The 24,837-nt window shown below is 42.0% G+C and overlaps 1 protein-coding gene across 3 annotated transcripts in view; it reads right to left on the bottom strand.

The window, feature by feature from the left end:
- The window catches only part of LOC138283999 (dual oxidase 1-like), a 785,394-nt gene that overhangs the window by 138,311 nt on the left and 622,246 nt on the right, over positions 1 to 24,837 (bottom strand). For all 3 annotated transcript variants that reach the window (XM_069222331.1, XM_069222330.1, XM_069222332.1), the window contains exon 22: positions 6,416 to 6,488. In XM_069222331.1, coding sequence (XP_069078432.1) covers positions 6,416 to 6,488 — 73 coding nt within the window. The remainder of the gene's footprint in view (positions 1 to 6,415; positions 6,489 to 24,837) is intronic.

Raw genomic sequence — 24,837 nt, 5'->3', positions numbered from 1 at the left:
CAGGCAAAACCAGGCACTTTCAAAAGGCACATATGCTACAGCGCATGTGCTGGCTGTCACAGGATTTATAGGGTTTACCTGATGTCAGCCCTGGCCTCCAGCAGCCTACAACACTGTAAGGACCTGCCCCCTTATGACACACTGATGCACTCTGAATTCTAAAGAATTCTGCAACTTTCTTCATCGTGGACTCAGTATTCGGAGTGCCCTGGTTGGGCTTTTGTTTTCACTTTGTATTTACAGCATGTGACATAGGTGGCATTTCCAAATCCCTCCTGTGTTCTGTGCATCTTGATACCCAAGGTGGTTGGGTATTCATACCAGGTTGGCACCCTCCCCAGGACTTTACATTCGATAGATGGACTTTGTTGCTCTTCGTTTCAGATGTGCGACTTTCTAGCATCAACCACTGTGTAGTAACGCTGGTTTATAAGTGTTTAATTTGCAAATTGTTAGGTTTGCAAAGCATTCTCGGTAACAGAACCTGGTGACAGCCCCACAAGTCACCCCATCCTGGATTCCCCTAGGTGTCTAGTTTTGACAAATGCACAGGTTTGGTAGGTTTCCCTAGGTGCAGCCTCAGCTAGAGGCAAAAGACCACAGCTTTTCCAAAAAGCAAGTCAGATTTCAATGTAAACATGTGATGTGTCCATGTTGCGTTTCCTGTCGCAGGCAGTAGGACTACCCACACAAGTGAGGTACCTTTTTTTATCGGGTGACTTTGGGGAACACAGAATAGCATAACAATTGTTATTACCCCTTGTCTTTCTCTACATTTTTTCCTTCCAAACGTAAGACAGTGTGTAAAACCACGTCTATTTGAAAAATGCCCTGTAATTTGAATGCTAGCATGGGGACCCCAGAATTCAGAAATGTGCACATATATTTCACCAAATGAATTGCTGTATACCAGGTATGCAATGAAAACCTATGTGAAGGTACAGCTCATTTATTGGCTCTGGATACCTAGGGTTCTTGATGAACCAACAAACCCTATACATCACTGCAACCAGAGGAGTCCAGCAGACGTAACAGTATATTGCTTTTGAAAATGTGACATTGCAAGAAAAAGTTACAGAGTAAAACGTGGAGAAAATAGCTGTTTGTTCAGCTTAATTTCAATATATTTTTATTTCAGCTGTTTACTTTCTGTAGGAAAACCTTGTAGGATCTACATAAATGACACTTTGCTGAATTCAGACTTTTGTCTACTTTTCAGAAATGTTTAGCTCCCCGGGACCCAGCATTGGTGTTACGCCCATTTCTGTCACTAATTGGAAGGAGGATGAAAGCACAAAAAATAGTAAAAATGGGGGATGTCCCAGTAAAATGCCAAACTTGTTTGCCTGTTCCTGAAAGCTGGGAAGATAGTGATTTTACCACCACAAACACTTTGTTGATGCCATTTTTTTCAGGGAAAAAGCACATGCTTTCTTTTGCAGCCCTTTTTTCCCCATTTTTCGGAGAAATAAAAATGAAATTTTCACTGCATTTTGGCTAATTTCTTGGTCTCCTCCAGGGGAACCCACGGAATTTGGGTACCCTTAGAATTCCTCGGATGTTGGGAAAAAAGGACGCAAATTTGGCGTGGATAGGTTATGTGGACAAAAAGTTATGAAGGCCTAAGCGTGAACTACCCCAAATAGCCAAAAAAGGGCACAGCACGGGGGACGGAGGAGGAAGGCCCAGCAGCTAATGGGTTAATATCCCAGGGGGCAAGTGTGGTCATTCAGAGATAACAGAGGGAGGGGGCCTGGAGGAAGCAGGTTTTTAATGGGCTGTATGATTCAGGTTCTAAGCATCTGAAAAAGAACTTGAGGTGTGCCCCTGCCAGGCTCGTATTTGTTATCATCCGTCTATACATGTGTTAATTATCAAGCATGCTTGAGTTAGCTTGTTTGTGAGAAATTAGATGGTCAAACGTCTTTCTGATCAGATTAGGAAACACGTTTCAACAATGTAAACTGTGGATTAATTGGAAAACAATTATTATTTACAGCATGCCTTAGGCTCAGCATGTGCAGCCTGCTTTCAATCGCAGTCGATTTTTCTCTTGCAAAGTTTAACCTATTCTGGGATTAAGAAGAGAAGCCAATTTTATATGCCTTTTGTTAACCTGAATTACTTTATATTAACAAAGGCACGCCCATCCAGTATTGATATATATGGAGGCAATTACTGTTAATGACACACCTCCAAAATATAGCTTCTAACTGGATGAAAGCACTTGAGCACCAGCAAATTAATAAAAAAATTTGATAGAGATTTCAAAGGAAATTCACTGGGATCAGGTTACAAAGCAATATTGTGTTTCTGCTTGTCTAGCAAACAAAGTATTTGAGAAACTGGTTCAAATACAGGGAAGCAAAAGTAGTTTGATCAAGATGGATGGATTGCTGGATGCTCGTGTTAAAGGATTCATAGATGGATGGGTGGACGGAAGAGGTACAGGAGAGTGTATCCAGAAGTATGACTAGATGTATATCTGAATGGACAAATGCTCCATATGATGGACAAATGAATGCATGATTTTCTAGTGAATTGATAGATAGATGGATGCATGAGTGGATGAGTGAATGGGAGAGTCTCTAGAAGGATGGATGATTGATGGATGCATGCATGCATGCATGAACAGATGAGTGATGAAAACACAGATGAATTATTGGGGGGATGATTCAGTGAATGATCCATGGGTTGAACACTCTTATGTCATCCAGACTTACTCGCTGCGTATAATAAATCCCCAATTTTTATGCCCACACGACTTTAAAATGTCACCAGCCACCACTGCTGCTCCCACCCAGCGAGGGCATATTTGAAGCTTCCACTGGGTTGCAGCAGATACATTTTACCTGTCCATGCTCTTGCTTCATCGAACACCACAGTAGGGCCACAGTAGGGCCAGTCCTGGCTGATGGTGTCAATGGGACCAGGATCAGCCCAGGGAGGGGGCAGCATGTCTCCCTCCCCTTTCAATACTGGGCCGGGCCCTTGGGGATTCCCTGGATTGTAATCAGCTCAGGGAGGGGTGTCCCATGCACATTCCCCTCCCCAAATTGTCAAATACATTGACCCAGGGCCTTGGGGTCATAATAACAGTTAAGAAAACTATGCCGACTGGTGTTTTGTTTTTGTGGCGCAAGTATTTCTTTCAATTTTGGTCCCTAATCCACAAGGGCTAGAGTGTCGGGGGAACCCTACCCTGTCCCCATTTATTTTTTTAACAATCTCAGGAAAGGAGACTAAGGGCCTGATTTAGATCCTAATGGTATTGCTGCCTATCCATGGCCAGCGGTGGACCCGAGTACTCAGCCAAGTATATGGTGTTCGGCCCACCGTATTTAGAAGTATTGCGGCTGAGCTGAAGATTGCCACAATGGAGCGCTATTTCTCGCTTTCACGCAGGTGGGTTCCCGCAGACCATATTTAGATGTTACAGCTCTGCAGGTAGTGTCAAACCGGCGGACTGCTGGCGAAGGGAGACCATCACCGGACTCAATGGACATTGTACAATGGCAGTGGCTATGAAATATAGATAAGTCACACATACATACACTGTACCTTAGCCATATCTGCACCCTGCAGTATGTATGACTTAACACACCGTATACACACCATAATCCATTGCCTTTTCAACACCACATAACACATACATACCGCAAACACACACTGCCATACATCCATGACACAACATACAACACAACCACAACAACCAACACAACTACACACTCATCTACACAGACACACTCACATGAGGCACAACTCCAAACATCACAGCAACATCTGCCACACATCAATGACACACCTGAATGTTATACACAGCAACACAGCACACAACCAACCATACACAACATCAGACCCATATGCACGTCGCATACCGACCTGACAACCACATCACCCACTTCAACTGCCTCTACCTCAATCAGCCAATTGCATCGCACACATGCATAAACTCACATGCACTACAGGAAGCACAACATCCTAGGTACATGTCCCCTTGCACTGCGCACACCTGGACACAGTTGACAATTGTGAATGTCACATCATTGCAGTGCCAGCATTCATTTGGCAGTGAATACTGACACCAAAATAACATTTGTGTATGTGTCTTGTACCAGTGTATCCTCATCTGTGTCTGACACAACCGTGTACCCCATAAATGCATGTCACAGTAATGAAAACAATTACTGTGACATGTGTAGGACTGCAGTGGTCCCGAGTTCCTGCAGTGCCCTCCCAACGTACCATGGCAATGCGGGTTCCCTACCTTTGAGTATTTTCTTTGTGGGTCAGTGGCAGCAGCAACTGCAGGTCATGTCCAGTCGTGTTCAGTAGAAAATGGAAGTGGAATCGGGAAAAAAGGTACGTTTTTATCTCATTTCCCCTCCAACAGGTGTGGAAGTTGGACCGCCACATTTGGCTTGGTGGTAAGGCACACCCAAATCTGCACGGTGGAAAAGGTGGCTGGGGTCCCGCCAGCAGAGCCAGTATTTCCAATGGTGTTGTTGATACTGAATACTGAATAATGGGTCTGAGGGTCCTGAATTTCTACCTGCTGACTCCTTTGAAGTAGGAGAAGTTTCTAGAGGATTCTCTTTTAAGTCCTTAATGTTCCCTGACTCCCCTGCCCTGGCTCCAAGCTTGCTGCACGAACAATGCAGGAGTGACACATCCCTTGCGTGAAGGCAGGGCACAGCTTATTCAATTGCAAAAGTGGCTGTTCCCAGCTGATGGCCTATCAAGGCACACCTAATCACTGTATTGTGTTGCTGTGTGGGAGCAATAAAAAAAAGTCCAACTATCAGTTATATCCATTCATGTGATGAAGGAGTAGGCTGCAGGCACCAAATAGTTAATGCCGGAATATGCCAACTTTCTACAATTAACATTTTGAAAATTGTAACTTAATATTCAACTTTACCATTAAAGAGGAATTTCAATTACAATTTCTCAAGCATGAATTGCTTACCTGTTCCTAATCAAACCTTAGCACTTATTACATGTAATAAGGCAACACACTTTTATCCTATGGTGGAGGAAAGCCACACAGTAGTGAAAAACAAAGTTTTCACTACCAGGACTTGTAAAATGTTAAAGTACAAGCCCAACCTTTTAATTACAATGCACCCTGCCCTACGGGCTATCTTGTGCCTAATTTAGGAGTGACATAAGCAATAAAAGAGGAGTTTAAGGCTTGGCAAGGTGGTTATATCACCACACCGAAATGGCAGTTTAAAACTGCATTTAGGCTGGAATGGCAGGACCTGGACATGTTTTAAGTGGGTGGCACAATGAGTGCTGCAGACTCACTAGTAGCATTTCATTTACAAGTCCTGGGTATATGGTATACCACTTTACTCGGGGCTTATAGGCGAATAAATATGTAAATCCAGTGTCAGCCATTTTTACCATAGTTTAGGGAGAGCGGACAACCATTTTACCACTCATTAGCTGTAGTAAAGTGCACAGAGTCCTAAAGCCAACAAAATGAATTCAGCAAACTAAGAGGAGCAAAAGGTTTTAAGGTGACCCTGCAGAGAGGGCCAAGTCCAACATATATTCATCTGACATGGTTTTGCAGGTTTGGAATAACAGACAAATGGTATGAAAATGAATATGGGGAGGTATATTCCATAGATGACAGTAACAGATTTTACAAACAATGACATTGATAGTTCCGCGTAATAATGAAAAAGTATTGCTTCTACATTCATGATCGAGTTGGGAAACTCAAAACAACAAAAACTTGGTGACCATGAGGTCCATACTGATCTCTACTAATGTGTACATGTATATACACAACAGATTAGTGGTATGGCAAAAACTGAGGGAATTAAGATAACCTAATGTACAACATTAACAGGAAATGAATTCCGATAAGCTTGATCCTCTAACGGCTTCCTAAAGTTCCACAATATCAAACTAGTACTGTTTCTATGTTCATGATTTAGCTGGATTTTGTCTTTGCTGTACAGACACGTGGAAACTGTTTTTTAACCTGTTGATTTGCTAATAGTTGCTAATTTAACAAACTGGAAGGCCCGAGACCTGTGCCTTTTATTGAATTTGGAGGTAAAGGAGAATTTTTACATTTCATGGGAGGCGTGGTTAAACCTTTGTCTTTTCAGCAAGAAAGTGTATGGTTCTCACTGCAGGGTGTCTTGCTACATTGGCTATAATCTTTGTTTCTCACTAAAACAAGGGTAGCATTTAATCCATTCAGTGCTGCTACAAACTGTTCACTGTTTCATACTACACTTGTTCTTATTTAGTTTGTGATTCCTCCATTAATACAGAACTTATTTCACCATGATCCATGACAGAAAAACGTGTTCATCCTTTTGGCTCCACAATCAATACCTGCTTTATGTACAGTGTTTAGGAATTTCATAGTGCATGATGTCTGATTGCATACCTATGTATGTCATCCACATTTAAAAAGGAAACTCTTCTGCACATCTGATTGAGCACTTCAGGCACTTCCACACCTGTAAAGACAGGAAATAATGGTTTAACTTTGAAAGCATTTAGTTGATCCATTCATGGCGGCCGATTGGCAATTAAACTGCTAAGTGCATTTACAGGAGATATCACTGTCTGAATTCTCTTTGTATGGTAAATTAGAACAAGAATTTACAAAACCAATAGATCTGGCTTAACAGTGTTGTAACTTGGTGAAGACTTTTTTTTTAAATCTTATGAAAGAACATTTAAGAAAATAAGTTCTAAAATGTGCACTTTAGTATGGAAAGAGAAATCAAAAAATGTGTGAAATACGATTTCAAAACATTAGAGGTATGACTGTTTTTTAATGTTTTTGAAACTTGTAATATCATGATATTATGATAGAAAATATTAACCTATGAAACAGGCACATACTTAGAACATATATATAGTTGTGGTATTTCAATATTGATCTGGCAATTTCATTAATACTTGTAACTGTGACAAATTGCACAACATCCATGCTGTCACTTCTTAAGTAAACAATAAATAGAAACAATGAAATAGAAAGTATGGACACAAGTCATTTATAAAGCATATGTTAGTATAAACTAAGAATTAAGGACCTTTATAATCATCTACACACAGCCAGTGGTAGTTTTAATTTAAACACGCATTTGAATAAAATAGGAGAAAGCTGTTTAAATAAAGACTTGTAAAGATATTTCATGCACTTTAAATTGAAAGGAATTTAGGGAAATAAAGTCAATGGTTTTATAATTATTCACAAAAAGTGTATAGGTACAGGATGTGGTATTAGAGGATAACTCTTTTACATACTCCTGCTTGCCTTTGTAAATTAGCTCACACATGTCCAATGACCTATTGGTTAACTTGTGTGGAGGGCACAGACCTTTCTATTTGCATCTTGTATATGAATACTCATTTATTGTGAGGAAAATTACAACAACATGAAAGAGTAGTATACAAATACCTGAGGAATTGATCTCCATTTGTTTATCCATTAAAGATACCCCCCAGAAAGTAAATTCAGATCAAGCAAAGGGAAAAACATTAAGTAGAAAGGTTAAAAGAGCACTTTCTTTCAAACACATTTGTAAAATGATGTACACCCATTAGATTGAAGACCATACAAACAACAAGAGTCTTCCATTGTCCACAGAGTTGAATAAGATGTACTTCCCTGCAGGTGTATTATTTAAGACTGAGAGCTTAGTAAAACACAGTTTACACTGTTCCTGTTAAACTGTGTAAAGGACTTTTGTTTAAAAATATTGCAGGGAAAATAGATTTCTGCACATGCCATGGATTCTAGAGATTGGTAGCAACAGCAGACCTATTCATATAATAATTTAAAAATGAAAAATGGTGTATGGACAAACATTACACATTACTGCATGTTCTATGGAGCCCATGGAGCAGGAGCAACCCAGATCCAACTACGGATAATGAGATCTTCAAAATAAAGCTTTGAACCTGTTCCTACCTCACACTACTGCAACTATGTTGGAGTGTTCATTCATACATGCATGCAAAAAGAATATTAAAGATTAATCAACACAATTACATTGACAAATGCCATCCATAGATGCATGGCGGGCATGCCTATAGCCTGCAATACATATTTAGTGGGGGCATGGCCCCCTTGAAATGACAACATATAATGACTGTACACGAAAGAACCTCGTAATTCACAAACGTTCACATTTAAATCATGGACACATCACAAAATAGCTGTAATTTTAATTTTTTTTATCACATATCTGGAAAATGTTTTTATGACTAGGAGCGTGTACATGGGGATTGTTCTCTATAGAATGTAGCACTGAATGTGTTTCACACAATTTGTTTTAATCTGAAAGGTCGCAGGGGAGGTGTTAATACAATGGTGTTCTGGTGTTTTCAAACACAGTAACATTTTTGGTGGTGAACAGGACCTGCTAAATAAATATAGATTTTTTTCTTGATGAGCCTATGTATTTTATAGAACAAGGGGACTCTTTTGTATTGGTGTTTTAAACATTAAAAAAAATCCTAGATACTAATACCCCAGAGGGTGTTAAATAATTTGGGGCAAATAAAAAAATTGTCACCACCACAGCAAGCCACTTTGCTGTGCTGCATGACCGGGAAAGGACAGCGATGCACTGCATCTAAAATAATACAGCACATTCCTGCCTTTGTTCCTGCATAGGCACCATTTTGGCTGCCTAGCCCTAATGCAGGCACCCATACAACATGGTGCTTGTATGCCTGTGTTGTAAAGAGGATTGTTTTGTGCAGAAGGGGCACCTTCCTGAGCAAACATAATCCCCTGAGGCATTTTCCTCTTTCTATGTGTGCTCCACATAGGAGCAGGAAGTGCTGAGGTGAAACAAAGATATTTCTCCCTGTTACACTTCACCTGGGAAGGCATAGCATTTTGACACATTCCCAAGTCTACCACTTTTCAAAATTCAAAATCAAAATTCTTTATTGTTTCTGTTAATTAAAACCATATCAATAATATTTAAACTTATAAATAGCTAATATTGATTCAAATACATAGATAGTGAGCTATGTTTTTTTGAAATGCAAAAGATTCACAACAGTACTAAACTAAAAGATAAGCACCAATTTAGTTACTAGACAGTGTAGTCCATTAATAATGTACAATAGTATCTGCATTCACCCACCCTCCAATTAGCATAAACACTTATCAGAGGGTCCCCACCAGATTGACCTCTGCTGAGCTCTTTACTGTCAGCACAATTAAATATGCTTTTTATCATCAGATCATAGCAAAGCTTTATAAAATGCAACAGAGCCTCTACAGTACTTGACCATACAATTAGCATTAATTCAGTTAATAGTCAATATAGTATAATATTAAAATGCAATAGTGCCACCCTCAGTGTGGCATAGTTCAGTGTCCTTTTCATCATCTGGTCCATCACAGAGCTTTATAAAATGTAACAGAAGCGCTACAGTACTAGGCAACATCAATTTAGTTAACAGACATGGTAGTCCAATAATAAAGTGCAATAGTGCCGGCATCCTACCTTTCAGGTGGTTGGCATTAGGATTCATTCCTAGTTCCTTCATAGTGTTGGCTGTACTGCCTTTTCATGTAACAACAAATATTTCATCAGCTTGCAGTCCAATGAGGGATCAGCAGTATAAGGACTCTTTATTATGGCAGCCCTACATGTTTGTATGTCCCCAGTGTTAAAACTCTTTTTTAGTAGAGTGATACATGCATTTTTAGAAAGGGCCATATACAAATCAGATGTATTAAGTCCTCCTTCTTAGATCAACAAAGTCTGCATGAACAAGGACCATTGCCTTTCCAGGACGGTTGATTCACCGACGATAATTGGCCAAAAGGAATCGCCATCAACTTTCTCTTTATGAGCGCCACGAATGTGAGACTTAAATATGGGGCTGGTTTAAGCCTGTCATAGTCCTTAAGGACTATCCAGGCACACGAGCGACAGGCGAGGCTCATTTTATCATCCAGGTACGAATGCATTTGTGCGACTTTATTTACCACTTGCCTAACAGTCAAAATGGGAAGCTTGTTTTTCCAGAATTCAGCTATATTTTTCTGTTTTAGTGCTGCATAGAGATATTTATGGTACGTAGACTGAGGGCTTTTATCCAGGACTAACCAAAGTGACTTGTTTAGTACACTTCTCTGATTTAACCTTATTTTGTATCAGCACTTTATAGTGGTGTACATTCTCCCAAGTACCTTGCGAGTAAGCCCAAATTGCAATTGAATTTGCACCACAGAAGCATTTTTGAGGACCCGAACACTCGCTTATATGCGGTGACCTGCTGTCTGTCCAGAAAGGATGCGTCTTTCCCACCCATAGAAACACTTGCATATGCCACAGTTGGCAGCAATTTGGCTTCTATTACTGACAGTAATGGCTTAAAAGAGAGGCCTTCCAGTTTCTGGCAAGTGTGCAAAGTGCAAAGATCAGGGCATTTCCTTTCTTGGTCATGCACTGTTTCTGCCCAAGGAAATTTGCTCTGTTGTCTATGTATACTCTCAGGTATTTAAAACTTTTAATTTCCTCCAGCAGCGTTTCGTCCAGTTTGATTTTGACCGGGGGGCCTTGTCAGTTCCTAATAGTCATTGTTTTAGTTTTGGATGTGTTCTTAACACTAACATCGTTTTTCAGTTCTATGAATAATCTTTGAAATCTGACTTTTGTTAAACTAAGTAATACAACATCATCTGCATAGGAAATATGTGATAGACCTAAGGGGCCTAGTAGTGGGGGATGCAAATTTACTTGGTCTAACCTTGGTGATAGATCAGACATGAACAGGTTACAGAGATATGGCACCAGCACACACCCCTGTTTCAGACCTTTTTCCATAGCGATCCTCCTTGAAAGCCTTATACCATCTCCCACCTTGACCTGAATGCAGGTTTATGTATACAAAAGTTTCATGGCTTGTAGCGTCCCAGCTGGGATGTTCTTTTTCCTTAGTTTTCTCCTCAAGATCCTGTGATCTACATGGTCGAATGCTGCTTTGAAATCTATAAAGCAAAGTATCATCTTTTTTTGCATTTTCTTGCATTTGTCTGCTAGTAGGAAAATTGCTAAGATGTCCGTAGCTGTACAAACCCTCTTCTGAATCCTGTTTAACTGTCTGGGACCAAGTTGTTCTCGTTAAACCACTAGATGAGGTCTGCTAGGATTAGAAACGCTTCTGAGTCTATTAGTGCTAAGAGCCTATGATTGGCTGAATTGGTTTGACCCCCACCTTTGAAAACTAGATTTATTATGGAGCCTCTTCAGCTCTTCCGGATGACGCATTTAGTTCGATCTCTTCATATAAAGCAGACAATGGACTTGCCCAGTACTGAGGGTCCATCTTAAAGATGCCTTTTGTGATGCCGTTTGGCCTGGGCGCTAAATTTCTCTGCCCTCTATTATTACTTTTTTAACCTCCTTAGGTGAGTCAAACTGTTGTTCATGCTCAATCAAACAGCGCTTGCTATCCAATGATACACTGAACTCAACGTTTCCTGTGCCTTCTGTATTGTTTATGTCATTTGTAATTGTTTCCCCGCCTTTTTGGTTACCTTCATCAAGCACTAACAACTTAGGGGTTCCTTCTATATTTCAGCACCAAGCCTTATACGGATGGTGTGGACCCTCTCATTGTTTAGGAGTCTTGTGAGGTCACCTGTATCCAAAGCCTCAAGAGAGGAAGCACAATCAAACATCGGCCTATTAATATAATCTCCCAAAATGACCTGGATTTAGCCTGCTTTGCACTAAAATTAATTTTGCCCAGAACACGTCTGTCTTTGATTCCTGGTCTTCTTAGCGCTGCTTTTTATATTGTTTCCTCAATCTTTTTACGTTCCCCCGTGTCGTAGGCTGTGTGTTCATTGTCTTCAGGTTTCTGATTGACTTCCTTAGTTCCCTCTTTAAGGTTTGGCTTTTGAAAGAGTGGCCTATGCACCGTTTACCTCGTTGTCACTTTTTGTTCTTCACTGGGGGTGCATGCAATATCAAGCAAACTGCGAAATCGATCCATGCATCTATCTGATTATTTGTAGTTGCAGTACTTGCCTCTAATAGCTCCTTTGCTAAGCGGGACAGGCCAGTCACCTCGTGCGCCTTAAATTAGTTGATTTTAATATGCAAATTTCCACTGGGGCACTTACACCCACTGTGAGCGGCTGATAAGAATAATCACTCAGGGGGTCATTCCGACCCCGGCGGGCGCCGGGCGCTGCCCGCCGGGCAGAGACCGCCAGAAGACCGCACCGCGGTCAAATGACCGCGGCAGTCATTCTGACTTTCCCGCTGGGCCGGCGGGCGACCGCCAAAAGGCCGCCCGCCGGCCCAGCGGGAAAGACCCAGCAACGATGAAGCCGGCTCCGAATGGAGCCGGCGGAGTTGCTGGGGTGCGACGGGTGCAGTGGCACCCGTCGCGATTTTCAGTGTCTGCCAGGCAGACACTGAAAATCTTGCTGGGGCCCTGTTAGGGGGCCCCTGCACTGCCCATGCCACCCGCCAGGAACAGGCTGGCGGGAAGGGGGTCGGAATCCCCATGGCGGCGCTGCTTGCAGCGCCGCCATGGAGGATTCCTTTGGCCAGGGGAAAACCGGCGGGGAACCGCCGGTTTCCCTTTTCTGACCGCGGTTTTACCGCCGCGGTCAGAATTGGCCAGGAAGCACCGCCAGCCTGTTGGCGGTGCTTCCGTGGTCGTTGGCCCTGGCGGTCAATGACCCCCAGGGTCAGAATGACCCCCTTAGTGTAATATATTTAATATAGTATTTCCTTGAATATTGAATTAATGAGAGGGAGAGAACAGATGATCTCCTGTTTATAACTCTCTATTCCAAAGCTGTTATTAGCCTTTCTCCTTTGACATTGCGTCGTTTTGATAAGGGACAACTCTGTGATTGGATGTTCCAGAATAGATTTTATGCCGATACTTTTTCATTTTCATCAGGTGCATCGAACAAATTGGCGTTAAACTCCCCTGATAGGATTATCTCCCATGCTTGGTGTGCAGAACTTGTTTCCGTTATAGTGAAGATTAGCATTACATAAAACGCTTGCTTTTTATTTGGATTGGGATGTGCATAAACAGTAGGACTGGGTTTATCACGTGCTTGCTCCAATTGTAACCCAGGGTCCGATGATGGGAGCTATTCAGAGGTGATGTTTAATGTTGTTGATACATTCATTACAAGGCACCCTTTAGATCTCCCATAGTGTTGCAATTTTACGGCCTTGACATGATAATGGATATAACCTTCAAGTGGCAAGGCTTCAATTGAAGGTCTCCTGCAGTGATAATTTAATATTTCTGCGAATTCTGTGGAAAGAATCTGTTTTGAAGTAAGGCTGTTGCCCCTGCGATATTCCATGATAGAAGATGTAGTACATCTCCTAAGGGCTCCCTTAGGTTTTGGTAGGGGAGTCACTCTTCTTAGGGCCTCCTTTCAAAGCAGAGGACAGCCAATTCTTCTTGTCCACACTCAATTTACTAGCCTGATAATTTTTTGTTAGTGTCCAACTAGTAGCTGTTCCTTGAATACTCTGTGAAACTGAAAACACAGGGACTCTTTCTGAGACAGTTTTTACTATTGTCGTCTGCAAAAAAGGAAGAGGGTTTTGATAGTGTAATACCCCATGTTTCAAATTGTTGCTCGAAATTCAGAATTGAATTTTGCTATGTCATGTCTCCAGTTCTCCATGGGGTAAGGGTTTGCTTTGAATGCTTATAGTATTCATTATAAATTAATTAAACTGATTACAAGTCAGATGATTTAACCCCTCGGGTGCCTGGTACGAGCTGTTTTCGTCCTCAGTTGGGGGTGTGCCGAGGACAAGACCTACTCATCCTGCACCCTGCTCATAGGGAGAGCTCTAGCCTATTTTAATTAGGCCAATCTGCCCTGAAGGGGGGGCAGAAACCACTAGGCACCAGGGATTTTTTTATTTTTTTTAATTTTTTGACATATGGGGAGCTTTTTTGGATTTTTTTGCACCAATTTCACGCAAGGGTCGCTCCTAGACCTAGACACATCTGAAAACTAAACATCTAGGTGAGTCCAGGGTGGTGTGCTTCACATGCACCCCACACCATTTTCTTACCAATAATGCCCTGCAAACCTCCAACTTTGCTTGAAATTACACATTTTTGTGATGGAACCTTCCGGAATCCACAAAATTCCTACAACCCAGCATTGTCACATATATCATGATAAAAATTCTGCCCCACTTGTCAGCCTAAAACTGTTTTTTTTGTTTGGACCCGCTTTGGCTCCCCCTCATTTTCGACATGTTTTTGGCTCTTCCTTGTCACAGGCACTTGGCCCACCTACACAAGTGTGAAATTATTTTCATTGGGAGACTGAGGGGTATGTTGGATGGAAGGGAATTTGTGACACTGCAGTGATCCCACATAGGAATGTGGGGAAAATGTGATTCATTTGCTAACTTTGAGGTTTGCTAAGGATTCTGGTTAAGAAAACACTGGGGGATCCACCCAAGTCACACCTCTCTGGACTCCCTCAGGTGTCTAGATTTCAGAAATGTCTGGGTTTTGTATGTTTCCCTAGATAGCTGCTGAGCCCAGGACCAAAAACGCAGGTGCTCCCCACAAAAACAGGCAGTTTTGTATTTGATCATTTTGATGTGTCCACATAGTGTTTTGGGGGATTTCCTGTTGCAGGCACAGGTCTACCCACACAAGTGAGGTACCATTTTTATCGAAAGACCTGGAGGAACGCTGGGTAGATAGAAGTTTGTGGCTCCCCTCAAATTCCAGAACTTTGCAGCACCAAAACGTGAAGTGTTGTTTTTTTTTTTGCTAAATTTTGAGGTTTGCTAAGGATTCTGGGTAACAGAACCAGGTGAGAGTCCCACAAGATACCCCATCCCGGGTTCCCCTAGGTGTCTAGTTTTAAAAAAATGCACAGGTTTGGTAGGTTTCCCTAGCTTCTGGCTGAGCTAGAGCCCAAAATCCACAGCTAAGCACTTTGCAAAAAACAGGTCTGTTTTCTCTGGGAAAATATGTTGTGTCCATGTTGTGTTTTTGGGCATTTCCTGTTGCGGGCACTAGGCCTACCCACACAATGAGGTACCATTTTTATTGGGATACTTGGGGGAATGCTGGGTGGAAGGAAATTTGTGGCTCCTCTCATCATCATCATCATCATTTAACTTTATTTCGGTAAATAAGAAAACATACCATAAAAGTACAGTGCAGACAATAACAGTTGAATATTTAAAGACACTAAAAGTACATGCACAGTAAAAAAATAAAAAAATACAAAAGAGTTAAGATCCAACCAGAGTATCAAAAATTAGTCTCTTAACAGTAAGGGGGTCCCCTCAACAGGGGGGCACTTCCCAGGATCCATAAATACTCAATAATATAGTAAAAAAATAACTTTGTGCTAAAAAGAGAGATGTAAAATCGGTCATCACGAATAAATGGATATGCATAAATTAGTATAAAAATTAACTACCCTGTGTTTTTCTTTAAAATAACTAATCTAAGGCGCCAGATTGCTTCGAGAAATTTTGCCACTGGAAAAACTACTTGGATGGATGAATCAGATTTTAGAATTTTCTCAGCATAAAGATGGGACCTGACGCCAATAGATTTACAAAGCGGGATAATCCAAAGGGCTCTTTGTTTGAGGTATGCATGACAGAAAAAAAGAACATGTGAAACAGACTCTTCACTTTTACAACCCAATGGGCAAAACTTGGATCTGTTAGTGGAACTACGCCAATTAGGCGTCAAAGAACATAAAGGGAGAGACCCTACTCTAAATCTAACAAAAATAGCTCGTGCGAATGGAGATAGTGCAATATCCATGAAGGGGTCGAGCTCAAAATGGCATTTGATTGATAAGAACTTGTCCGACATAGAAAGCGGGACAGTCTTAGCAAATTGCATAATCTGAACATTGTGCCAAAAAGCATCCTTCAGTACATGTGCAGCATTTTTGGGAATGGAGGAAGGGTCCATCCAGTAGGACCCTAGACCTAGGAGAGTTAAAGACTGTTTAACATAGGCACACCATTTGGTTTTGATGATAGTGTTATGACCCACCAATGGTAGAAGCCCGTAGCGAAATGGAGATAGGGCATCTGTTGACCAAAGCCGAATCCAAAATAGCAAGGGCCTTAAAGCAGCAATCTGCGAAATAGAAAAAATTTTGAGGTCCATTCGAATGGGCAGAGATGGAGTGCTGGAGGGAACTTTAAGCAACATTTTCAAAAATTGGTTTTCTGCCCTTGGCAAATTCATCAGACTACAATGGCCCCAGAGTTCGGCACCATAAAGGCACCCCCCCCCAGCTTGAGATTTGTATATTTCAAGGGCAGGAGACATTGCAAATTTGAGAAATCTAGAAGCAAATCTTACAATGCCGCCCGCTATTTGCTTCAGGCATAGTAAGGATTTCTGGCGCTGAGCATGCCAATGATGTGAGTCTTCCAATTTAATGCCCAGGTAATCGAAGGTGCCCACTCTCTCCAGGGGAACACCATCTAAATACACCGGCCTCTTCATTCTGCACCTATTGGCTGCTCTCAGATTCCAGAACTTTCTGTCACCAAAATATGAGGAAAAAGTGTTTGTTTGCCAAACTTTGAGGTTTCCAAAGGATTCTGGATAACAGAACCTGGTGACCCCACAAGTCACCCTATTCTGAATTCCCCAAGGTGTCTATTTTTTAAAAATGCACAGGTTTGGTAGGTTTCCCTAGGTGCCGGCTGAGCTAAGGGCCAAAATCCACAGCTAGGCACTTTCCCAAAAACACGTCAGATTTCAATGTAAAAATGTGATGTATCCATGTTGTGTTTCATGTCGCTGGCATTAGGCCTACGCACGCAAGTGAGGTACCATTTTTATCGGGAGATGTGGGGGAACACAGATTTAAAGAACAAGTGTTATTGCCCCTCGTTTTTCTCAACATTTTTTCCTTCAAAATGTAAGACAGTGTGTAAAAAAGATGACTGTTTGAGAAATGTCCTGTAATTCACATGCTAGTATGGGGACCCCAGAATTTAGAGATGTACAAATAACCACTGCTTATCAACACCTTATCTTGTGCTCATTGTTGAAATACGAAGGTTTCCTTAATACCTATTTTTCACTCTTTATATTTCACTACATGAAATGCTGTACACCGGGTATACAATAAAACCCAATTGCAAGGTGCAGCTTCTTTATTGGTTCTGGGTACCTAGAGTTCTTGATGAACCTACTACCCCTATATATCCCTTCAACCTGAAGAGTACAGCAGACGTAACAGTATATTGCTTTTGAAAATCTGACATTGCAGAAAAAAGTTACAGAGTAAAACGTGGAATACAAATCAGATTTTTTCACCTCAATTTCAATATTTTTTATTTCAGCTGTTATTTTCTGTAGGAAAACCATGTAGGATCTACACAAATGACCCCTTGCTGAATTAAGATTTTTGTCTACTTTGTAGAAATGTTTAGCTGTCAGGGATCCAGCATAGGTTTCATGCCCATATCTATCACTAACTCGAAGGAGGCTAAAAGCACAAAAAATAGTAAAAATAAGGTATGTCCCAGTAAAATGCCATAATTGTGTTGAAAAATGTGATTTTTTGAATTCAAGTCTGCCTGATCCTGAAAGCTGGGAAGATGGGGATTTTAGCACCGCAAACCCTTTGTTGATGCCATTTTCAGGGAAAAAAACACATGCTTTCTTCTGCAACCCCTTTTCACATTTAAAAAAAACAAACATTTTTCGCTGTATTTTCCCTAATTTCTTGGTGTTCTCCAGTGTAACTCTAGAATCCCTAGGATGTTGGGGAAAAAGGATGCACATTTGGCATGGGTATCCTGTGTGGACAAAAAGTTATGAGTGCTTAAGCGTGAACTGCCCCAAATAGCCAAAAAAAGGCCTGGCACCTGAGGGGGAAAAGGCCTGGCAGCAAAGGGGTTACGATGACTCAAACCAGGTATTTCTGTGAGTAATCTCATTATGTTACCTCTGTTGAGCGTATGATGTAAGCCTTGAGAACCATATTCTGGTTTAGAAGGATTGCTGGATTATTTTCTCATTCAGATGGGAGGGATTCTCGCTTTGCTGAAAGTTTTGACAGGTTTTTAAAGTGGCTCTTTGTTGAATTGATTTTAGATCCACTCTTCCCAATTTGGAGGCCATTCTATGTGTGATGATGTTGACCACTATTCGCTCACCCTTCATATTACTGTTTGAGTGGCTGTTCCACTCTCCCTGCTGTGGGGATGTTACTGGTTATATTTTCTGATTATTGTTAGCTATTATTTCCTCTCGGCCACATGCTGTATTTTTGGTGTAGAAAGGGGCCTTCTAGTTTTCGACACCAACAAGTTTGATTAACCATGTGAAAGCCCCCTTACATTATTTCCCAATTGTGTGGGAAAGCCGTGGGCAAGGCTAGGTTCTCTATACAGATTTACTTATTATCCAAATGTCAGGAACAGCTTTGACTTAGCTGAACTGGCTTCCGTTTTTTTTGTCAAGTATACTGTGGTTAAATCGATAGCTGTACTTCACAGCTAGTAGGGTCCATTGGTGAGTAGTTTTGAAGTCTCTTAGCTATACTGACAGTTATATCTTTAGTTGTTATCGACAAGTCCAGTGAATCTGAGACTGAAAGTTCCCCCTCCGTTGATTCGCTCATGTGCAAGTCACTTCACCAACACCATGTCACTAACCTTCCATTCAACATTAGAAACACCGTGTTTGGAATCATAACGCAACTTGTATTTGCTCTGATACCTCTCTCTAAGTTCGGGTGCCTTGTCAAATCTCCCCCAATCAAAATAAATTTTGTACCACCCTATTCTGGAACCATGCCGGGAATAGCTTAGTACAACCCAACCTGCCTCTCATATACTCGAAAGGGGCAATATTGGTGATACTGTTAGGAGTATTGCGATACGCCCACCACAAATCCCTGAGGAGATTAATCAAGGGAACCCTGGTTCCAATAGCTTCTTGCACACAAGACTTCATCATTCTGTTCATATGCTCAGCAAGACCATTGGCCTGAGGTTGGTACAATGCTGTTCTTAAATGTTCAATAGCTAAAGAATCCAAAAAGATCTTCATGTCTTGAGATATCAATTGTACACCATTGTCAGTGATCAATTGACTGGGTAAACCTTCCCGAGAGAATTCCTCTTCCAAAAACTTAATGACAGTTCTGGTATCAATTGAATTCACACATTTGGTCACTACCCATTTGGACGCATAATCCACCATGAGCATAACGTAGTGCTCATTTGCTGGCAGAAGATGGAAAGGACCCATTAAATCAAGCCCTAGTTTCATCCAGGGTTTATCAGGAATTACAAGTGGAGAAAGTGGGGCTTTTGCTACAACTTTGCTTTTGTCATTACGTGCACAGCTTACACAGTCTTTGACCACTGCCTCAGCATCATGATCCAAACCAGGCCACCAATAAGCTGTCCTAAGTCTGGACTTAGTCAGGTTCCTACCCAGGTGTCCCTCATGAGCCAGATTCAAGATTTTATCCCTCATGTCTCTGGAAGGTACAGATTTAGTACCCCTAAACAATTTACCTCCACATAAAGAGAGCTCATCCCTCAAATTCCAATATCCCTTCAGAGAGTCCGAAATATACATGTACTCCGGACATCCCTTCACAATGAACTCAAGAAGTTTATGTCTGTCAGGATCCCGCTCCACCGCTGATTTCCACTCTTCTCATTTGTGGCTTTCTCCCTCACCCAATTGACTACTTCAACCTCAGGCTCTTCACTACTGTCAATTGAGGATCGGGAAAGGAAATCTGCTACTATATTCTTTGGCCCTGGTATATATTCCACAACAAAATTGTACTCTAGCAAACCTTCCACCCATCTTCTTATCCTAGGGGTTAATTCTTCCCCTTTCTTGGAAGAGAACATTTGAATAAGAGGCCTGTGATCTGTCCTCATGATGAAAGGTAAGCCCCACAAATAAAATCTAAAATGCTTGCTAGCCCACATGCACGCAAGAGCCTCTCTTTCAATGACCGAATAATGTTGCTCATCCTCCTTGAGGGAACGGGAGGCAAAGGCAATAACTTTCTCTTCCTGGTTTACCCTTTGGGTTAGAACTGCTCCCAAACCCTTGATGCTGGCGTCTGTATACAAGAAGGTTTTGGCACACACATCAAAATGTCCCAAGTTGGGTATTTTCCCAATGCAATCCTTTATAAAAGTGACCGCGGCCATACTCTTCTCAGACCAATTGAACTCACACCCCTTCTTCAACAGAGCTCTCAAGGGTTGGGTCACACTTGAAAAATTTGCAATGAATTTAGAGTAATACTCGGCTAATCCTAGAAATTACCTCACACCATCTCTATCCTTAGGCTCAGGTGCTCGGACTATGGAATCAACTAATTCCGACTTGGGCCTGATTCCCTCACTAGAAATGGTATGGCCTAGATAAGTGACTGAAGTAACTTTAAACTTACACTTTTCCTCCTTCACAGTAAGACCGGCCTTGGCCAACCTACCTAAAACTTCTCGAAGGATATTGTCATGCTCACACACAGTTCTGCCATGAACCAATATGTCATCTTGGAAACACAAGGTACCAGTGCCCACAAGAACCTTCTTCATGATACGTTGAAAACAGGCGGCCGCAGAGGCCAGCCCTAAGGGCATTCTCAAGAACTGGTAGGCCCCCAACGGTGTTACAAAAGAGGTGAGGTGTCTGGACTCAGGGTGCAGGACGATCTGATGATAAGCCGAGGATAAATCTAAAACACTGAACACCTTCGAGCCACCCAGACACGACAACTCTTCCGAGATATTAGGTAAGGGTTTGCGATCTACCCATATATACTTATTGAGATCCCTGAGGTCTACACACATGCAGATCTGCTTCCTATTATCCTTTGGTGCTAAAACAACAGGGGCTAACCATTCAGAAGATTCGATCTCTTCAATTACCCCAGCCTTCAACAACGTGTCCAATTCCACTCTGAGGGGTTCTAACATCAATTTAGGTACTCTTCTGACCTTGTGCACAACAGGAACTGCATTTCTCTTCAGTATGATCTTGTGTTCAAAGTCAGCCAAGCAACCCAGTTTTCCACTAAACACTCCTGGCAATTCTTTACAAATCTCCAGAGGGTCCTCCTTATTATGTACCACCAGAACTTGTTGTTCCGAATTAGGGTCTAATTTAATGCCCATGTCCCGTTGGTGATGCCAACCTAAAAGATTATTACCTTGTTTGGCTACATAAACCTTTCCCATAGTGGTCTTATCTTGAAATTGGATGTTCATGACCCTATACCCAATCACCTCTATCCTAGCGCCCCCATAGCTGACCGGGTTAATATCGGGTTTAAGTAGGGGATCAGGATCCTTTCCAAAAATTGTCTGCCAATTTTGTTCACCCACCATGGTGTAGGGAGATCCAGAGTCTGCTAGGACAGTAACTGTCCTGCCATCAAGACTAATGGTGCAGTCAGGCATAATCACAGGTCCTTCATCCACCATCCCAGAGCTGCCCCGACCTGGTTGACCTCTTGTTCTACATAGAGGATCATCTTATTCACATTCTCAGTGACTAAATCTATACTGCTTTTGTCATTGTTGCAGACCCTGGCATAGTGGCCTTTCTTTCCACACTTCCTACACAGAGAATTGCGTGCATAGCAATTTAAACTATTCGCCGTATGTCCAGAGTTGCCACAGCGGTAACAACAAAGAAGTTTAGTGTCTCTCCTTTTTTCCTGGGTTGATGTCTGTACTTTACTGTCATTGCCGACCTTTAGTATCTCTTCCTGAACTCGTGATAAATGTACTGTACACAAATTATCTCCTTCTGGGTGATTCATCTCCTTGATCCAGTTGCTGGTGCTTTCCATACCTTCAACAATTGCATTGGCCTCCCTCAAATCGGGGTTCTTTGTCAAAAGTATCTCTTGGACTTTCTTGTTGTTACTACAACACACCAACTGGTCACGAATAAGGGAGTCCGTAATATCACCAAAATCACAAGTGTGCGCTAAAGTACGTAATGCAGCGATAAAGTTACCAACACTTTCAGTGTTACCTTGGGATCTGGCAAAAAATGTATGCTTTTCTAAAACAACGTTGAGTTTTGATTCAAAATGTGCTGCCAACATTGCTACAGACATTTCGTACATGTCCCTGGGTTCACCCTCTGCTCCCGCAAAAGTTAGAGGTTCAAGGCTATCATAAATGTTTCTGCCTTCAATTCCTAGATTGTGCAGTAGAACAGCTTGTTTCCTAGCTGGAGAGAATTTTTCCCCTCCTATGGCTATAAGGTATGAGTCAAACAGATTATTCCAGCGCTTCCAAGGAAGAATGGGGTCCCCATTATCTGACAAAAAGGGGGGCGGTTGTGACATCGTAGGCGTGGCCATTATGAGTATAAATAAGGTATGCAATTGTCTGTAAAGAAAACACAAACTTTTCAAATAACGTAATATTGTCTGTATACAGGAGTCACTTGTGAGAACGGTGTGGGGTTTAATTTCTTTATACTGTAAAAATGATACATGGTCAAGACTGCGTAATTGAGGATAGCTTCCTGTAGTAGTTAAGGAAAAACGTGGTCTAGTCTTCTGACTGCATAAAGTGATCGGGAGGTGTGTTACGTTGTTCCTTGGTAACACGTCTCCCAGACCACTCAGATGATGAAACGCGCGGAGATTCACTCGCGTCTACAATAGTAGAAAAAGAAAACACGGTCTGGGCTTGTGCCCGTATTCAGTTATGGGGACGCGCGTTACGTTGTTGCCTAGTAACGCGTCCCCCAAACTATACGGAATACAAAACACGTGGCGATCCTCACGCAGGGACGCGCGTTACATTGTTGCTTAGCGTTACGTTGTTGCTTAGTAACGCGTCCCCCAGTCTATATAGAATACCGAGCATGCGGCGATGCTCACGCAGGCATGACGCGCGAGAATTACTTCACTTGTGGCCCAAAGGAAATACGGCAGTATTTTGCTCACGGAATAGAAAGAAGGGGAAAATAACTTGCCACGTCAGGAATGTTCTTTGCAACTTGCTACATCAGGCATGTTCTCTGCGCCACTTGTTCCGCTCGCACATCGGAGTGCAATCAACAGGAGAAATGCCAAAGGTGGAAGATCTGGTGACACACCACTCAGAATAATTTCCACTTAGTCGAGGGGAACTGAAACAGCTCACCAGACGAACAACAGCGCAACAGAAACTTCTCATCAAGATCCAGCTGATGTCAGAAATCCCTTCGAATACGGGTCACGGACTTCTTCAGGTAAAGACTCGTGGGTTCTGGGTTGGTTAATCCCTCGTCACCAGTGTTATGAAGCAGAGGCTGTAGTTACAACACGGAAGCTTTATTAGGTTAACCAACCCAAAGCAGCACACCTTGACAGCTCCACCAACCGCCATCGAATGACCACCCTCTCAAACTCTGGAACCTCAGTGACATCAAGGCTCCAGGCTCTCTGTGCTGGAACACCAGTGTGGACCGGGTTCCAGGCTCCTAGGAATTCCCAGCACAACACAACACATTAATAGCATTACTTTGGTCCTGCGTTGTCATAAATATTAGACGGATTCTAGTGGATTCTTTAACAGTGCGCTGGTATTTATTCCTAGCCTTCTTGGCTCGATTTTTTTCTGTTTCTTGGTTTAGGCCAAACCTCAGGCTCATTTGGACTTGCACCGCTTGGTAGTATCCTATGCATTGGTTGCGATGCAGCCTCTCTCTGCTTGAGCTCTTCAGAATTTTTTGAGGCATCAACAGTCGGAGTGTTAACCCTTAGAGATTGATGTGGCTCAACTTTCAATTTTTTGGTCGGCTTAATTGGTTCTTGTGTTTGTTTGTCATTTGCAACTTCATCAGTCAGAGACGATTTCTTTAGTTCTATAATACTTGTTAAGATGGTAATTAAAGTGCTTAATTTGTCAAAGACAGAGCCACAAGCACGGTTTATTTATAACAGTAAATGAAGTTCTTGACCCTAATTATTAAGTCCGTTAGTTGTTCCTGCCTAGTGTTTATACATCTTATGAAGCCATCAAATTAATAAAATCGGCCAGAATAACCAACTGGTCTGAGTGCTTATAAAGAGCCTCAGTAGAAGTTTGTAAAGTACTTAATGATACATAGAGACCCAGAATGTTCTCAACTTTCGAGCCTAGGTTCCTGAGAGGCTGTGTCTTTATCATCTTTATCATCGGCCATGGTGTGCCGTATGTAAAGTACGGCACACCATAGCAGTAGTTAGGGGAACTAACGTCAAAATGATTGACGCTAGTTCAGAGCTTTGCAGGATTAGCACCAAAAACGTTGACGCTAATCCTGCAAAGCCCATTCAGGCCCATTGTAAACAGAGGTTGCTCTGAGCAGGTGTTCAAAGTGCAAAAAAAAATGACATAAAGAAATCTCTTAGATTTCCTTTGCACCATTTTTTCGGCCACCATCATGGGGGAAGGTCCCTTTGCATACATTGTGCCTGACGCATGCATAATGTAACGCAAAGCGTTGCAAAGTGGCGCAATGCATGCTTTGCCCACTTTGTAAATTTTGTGTGACGATTTTGGCCTCGTTCGGCCACATTAGCATAAAATAAATTAGGCTAATGTGGCGCAAGGAGGCACTAGGGGCTCTTAAATCTGCCCCTATGTCTTAAAGATGCTTCAGTTGAAGAAGTGCCGGGTACTTTAATAGATGATATTGCGTTTAGGGGAATACTTTCTGCATAACCTGTTGAGAAATAGTTGGTACATTGGTCACAAGTTGCTCCTGCTTTTTGGAGTCATCGGCCAAGTTGATCGTTTTAAGATCCATGGCCTGAACAACGTACATATTATTTGA

Source organism: Pleurodeles waltl, chromosome 3_1, assembly GCF_031143425.1.
Source record: "Pleurodeles waltl isolate 20211129_DDA chromosome 3_1, aPleWal1.hap1.20221129, whole genome shotgun sequence".
NCBI lineage: Eukaryota > Metazoa > Chordata > Amphibia > Caudata > Salamandridae > Pleurodeles > Pleurodeles waltl.
The sequence above is the reverse complement of the archived record's forward strand: the minus strand, read 5'-3'. Positions and strand labels throughout refer to the sequence as shown.